The sequence below is a fragment of the Grammomys surdaster genome, unplaced genomic scaffold, assembly GCF_004785775.1.
Source record: "Grammomys surdaster isolate TR1022 unplaced genomic scaffold, NIH_TR_1.0 126932, whole genome shotgun sequence".
NCBI lineage: Eukaryota > Metazoa > Chordata > Mammalia > Rodentia > Muridae > Grammomys > Grammomys surdaster.
The window spans coordinates 5,034-9,062 of record NW_021621717.1 but is presented as its reverse complement, the minus strand read 5'-3'; the positions used below and the strand labels follow the sequence as shown (position 1 = coordinate 9,062).

Sequence of the window (4,029 nt, the reverse complement as noted above, 5' to 3'; positions counted from 1 at the left end):
GATTCCCTGAGTACAGCACTGTGGGGAAATCAACTAACAGCCAACAGGGAAATCAGGCAGTGTCACTGACACAATAATCCATATGGGCTCCATCCTCACCATCATTCTCACACAATACATGCACATCACACATCAAATCAAACACTGATACAGCTGTGGTTCAGGTGATGAAGTGTCTGTGTGTATGTGTGTTTCTGTGTGTGTGTCTGTGTGTCTGTGTGTCTGTGTGTGTGTGTTTGGCTATACCATTGAGCCATATAGTCACTGAGACACGCTGGTATTCTGTGAAGTCTGGAGATATTGTGAAAATAGGGCTGAGTATTCATAGGAATCCCTCAGACTTGTCTGTAATACATGAACCAAAAACACATTAGTATTTGCCTAGGGGGCATGTAGTATTGAATAGATAATGATAAATACACATGGGCCAGGAGTAAGTGGTTCCTGATACCCAAATATTGAACACTTAACATGGAAATTGTCCTAGTCCCTTATCTACTTAAATAAATCAACACAAAAACCAAACAAAATATGAAAGTGAATGGATTTCATATTTAAGGATGTAGTTCAACAGAATGGAAAATCAGTGCATAACCTGAAGATAGAAAGCTAAATGTAGGAACAAACTGTGAAATTTCCAAATAATCGATATGAATATTATGGAAAAAAGAGTAAGCAAAGTAACACTGCTTAATGGCTTCCTCTCTGTGATTATGCAACTTGAATTCTTATATAATCTAAGCATTACTGCTAATGGATTCCACTGTCCCTATTTGGCTGGTCTCTCCCACAACAATCATTAATCAAGAGAATGCCCAAACAACTTTCATTACAGACCTAAGGCAGCCATTTTCAAACTGAAGTTCCTTATGCATTGATGACACTCTCATGAATTATGCTGACAAAGTTCTAACCACCACAAAAGTACACAAGTTGATACACACATTAAAACAAGACCCATTAAATGAATTTCTACCTTGCACAAGACAAAAGTTAAAAAATGAGTTAACAAAAACAAGACCAAAGAACTATCTCTCAAGTAGAAGAAAATTATAAATAATGTGCAGCTTCACCAAGAACTCCTTTCTGTTGTAAAAGATATTTCTCTTAATGTCTTCCTTCTGCAGAGTTTTATGGAGAAGAACAAATCAAAAGCCAAGTACCATGAGATGACAGTATATTACACAAACAATCTCTGTATACCTAGACATAAAACTACTTGAGTTAGGAGTCTCATACCAAGTTCCCACAATACAGTGTGAGAAATGTACATTTATTGGGGTGATTTTTTTTCCAATGTTTATAAAGACAATGAAATTATCAGACAAGCCCAAATAAAATGTGCTGAGCATAATTCCTGAAAATATATACTTGTTACAAACAGGAGTAACAGAGCACTCATGGAAGTGAGTACTTATTAGAAGTTGCACACAATGGCTGTCTCCACAATATGAAGACTTGTATCCACCACTGCTACTAACATTACAAGGATTGTGAGTAATGAAATAAAAGGCACAAAATATGAAGTCCCGAATACCAGGAACATATAGAGACATTTTATATTTCCTGAATGAAAAGGTTATTCCCAGCTCCTCACATCCCACTTCTGGTGGTGTATATCACAAATGGAGAAAAGCACTACAAATTCTTATTCTCCATGATCATCAACATCTCAAGGCACAGGGTTCTCATGGTCATACCTGTCCTCGGCTCCACTTCCTGTCATCACTTAGGAGTCTCTAGTTTATTATTTATTATCTCATCAACATAATCCTCAAGCCTGGTTGCATTGTATCACTTTGTGATATGTTAGGAAGAGGTGACATTATATCCAGCACCAATATACCAAAATATTTAGGAGCCTGGGTTAGTATGTGCTACAAGCTGAAGAGGGAGAAAAAGAGACATATAAAAGTACACAGAGACATACAGAAATCAGTGGATACAAAAACTAGTCTCCAAAAATTGTATCCATGAGAGGGTAGAAGAAAAGCCTGAGTGCAGTTAGAGAGGATGGAAATCTGTCCTATGGTCTCCTTCACAAAACCACATAGAATCACATGTACTGAATGTTCTAAAGGGCTTTCCTATGAGATATAGTTTCTATGAGAGTGATCAGAAGAAGACTCACTATTCTGAAGCCAAAGAAAGAATTTTAATTGATTAAATAGAATCTCTAATAATAACAGGCCGAGTTAAATCCTAAACTATCTCCTGCAAGCTACAGAGCTATACAAATTAATAAAGGTTATGGCATCTTGTTCTGCCTGCACTGTACGAATGTGGACTCCCATGCTGTAACATCCCAGTGTTTGCTTCCAAGGCCTGAATCATGGGAATCAATTAATTTTCTGCTTATCTGGACTTGGAAATCCAGACAGAACCAGAAACAATGTTCATGAGACAACATTTCCATTTCCTCTAAAAAGCAAAAGGCAAATTTCAGTCACCTGAGGAAAAAAATGGAAACACTGTTGAGTGCTCGCTTTTATCCCCTCAGGAACCTCCCCCAATGCAAAGCAACCCTCAGCTCAGGCTGAAAGCCCAGGCCTAGCTGAGAAGCCCCATCCACTTCTCCTTAGAGCCTCCATCAGAGCATGGCTGTCCTGGTCTTGCTCCTCTGCCTGGTCACCTTTCCAAGCTGTAAGTGTTTCAGAGTTGCAGGAGAGGGACTCAGGAATGACATCTGTCAAATGTATGACTGATGGTAAGATTGCTTTTTCACAGGTGTCCTGTCCCAGGTGCAGCTGAAGGAGTCAGGTCCTGACCTGGTGCAGCCCTCACAGACCTTGTCCCTCACCTGCACTGTCTCTGGTTTCTCATTAACTAGCTATAATGTACACTGGGTTCGCCAGCCCCCAGGAAAGGGTCTGGAGTGGATCGGAATAATAGCGTATAATGGGAACACAGCATATAATTCAGCCCTCAAATCCAGACTGAGCATCACCAGGGACACCTCCAAGAGCCAGGTATTCTTAAAAATGAACAGTATGCAACCAGAGGACACAGCCACCTACTACTGTGCCAGAGACACAGTGAAGGAAGTCTAGTATGAACCTGCACAAAATCCTCCCTACAGGGATCCTCAGGACCAGCAGGGGGCAGTGAAAACCAACAAGAACATCCCAGGAGTCACTTTAGAATCTAAGAAATTCTCACCTATGCTGTATGAACATGCTGTTTAATGTTACAGATGTGGACTCTTCTTTCAGCAATGGAAATTTGCTACAGCCTTTTCTGTAGCCTCATATTCTATTAAAATTATTGTTTGTTCACACAGTACTAGAATATTTGAGTACTTCTATAATCTAATAGTGTAAAATAAGAACAAACTAGAGTTGATATTTATCAAGATAACTCAGTGAGGCACTGTGACAGTAAGGACAGCCAGGGAGATTTGATAATGGATTTTTTTCTCTCAGTGCTGCAGTTTTGTAACAGTTCTACTGTTTACTGTACTTAATTGATCTTTGAGATTAATTGTACTCATATTCAATAATATAAAGTTTTAAACATATATCCACAACTTAATGAAGACACAGCTATCTTTCTGAGGGCTAACACAAAAGATCAGCTCTCCGTATGTAAAGAACATAATATGCTATTATTAAATGTCGCCAAGGCCATAATATTATTATTGAAAAATGTAAACATTGCTAATCTTGTGCTATGAGGTAGTCAAGGAAGAGTTCTTCTCAAACATAGGTATACTAAGTAGATTCAGATGTTAGTATTTCAAAAGCTCATTCCTCATTTTGATTAAGAAATATTTTACTTGAATCGACACTCTTCAGTATTATAGTTAAGGGCACTGTTTCTCAAGGAGATCAGTCTTATTTCTCTTCTCAAAAACAACTCATTCCCATCACTTGTCTGAGATGTGGGTTCACAGGATAACACAGGGATCAGAAAACACAGGACTGAGACATGGTGTCCTCATTGGTGGACATCTTTCTGTCCTCCATTCTCTGATTAGTCTCATTGATCTTGGTCAATGTATGTGGACAGAACAGGTTACATAAAGCCAAC

The 4,029-nt window shown here is 38.7% G+C and overlaps 1 gene segment (V, D, J or C); it reads left to right on the top strand.

Annotated features, from left to right (window-relative positions):
* The first annotated feature begins 2,549 nt into the window (after positions 1 to 2,549).
* LOC114615608 lies at positions 2,550 to 3,050 on the top strand. The segment is given in 2 exon segments: positions 2,550 to 2,643; positions 2,728 to 3,050. Coding segments are annotated over 2 exon segments (369 nt in total).
* The last annotated feature ends 979 nt before the right edge of the window (positions 3,051 to 4,029 follow it).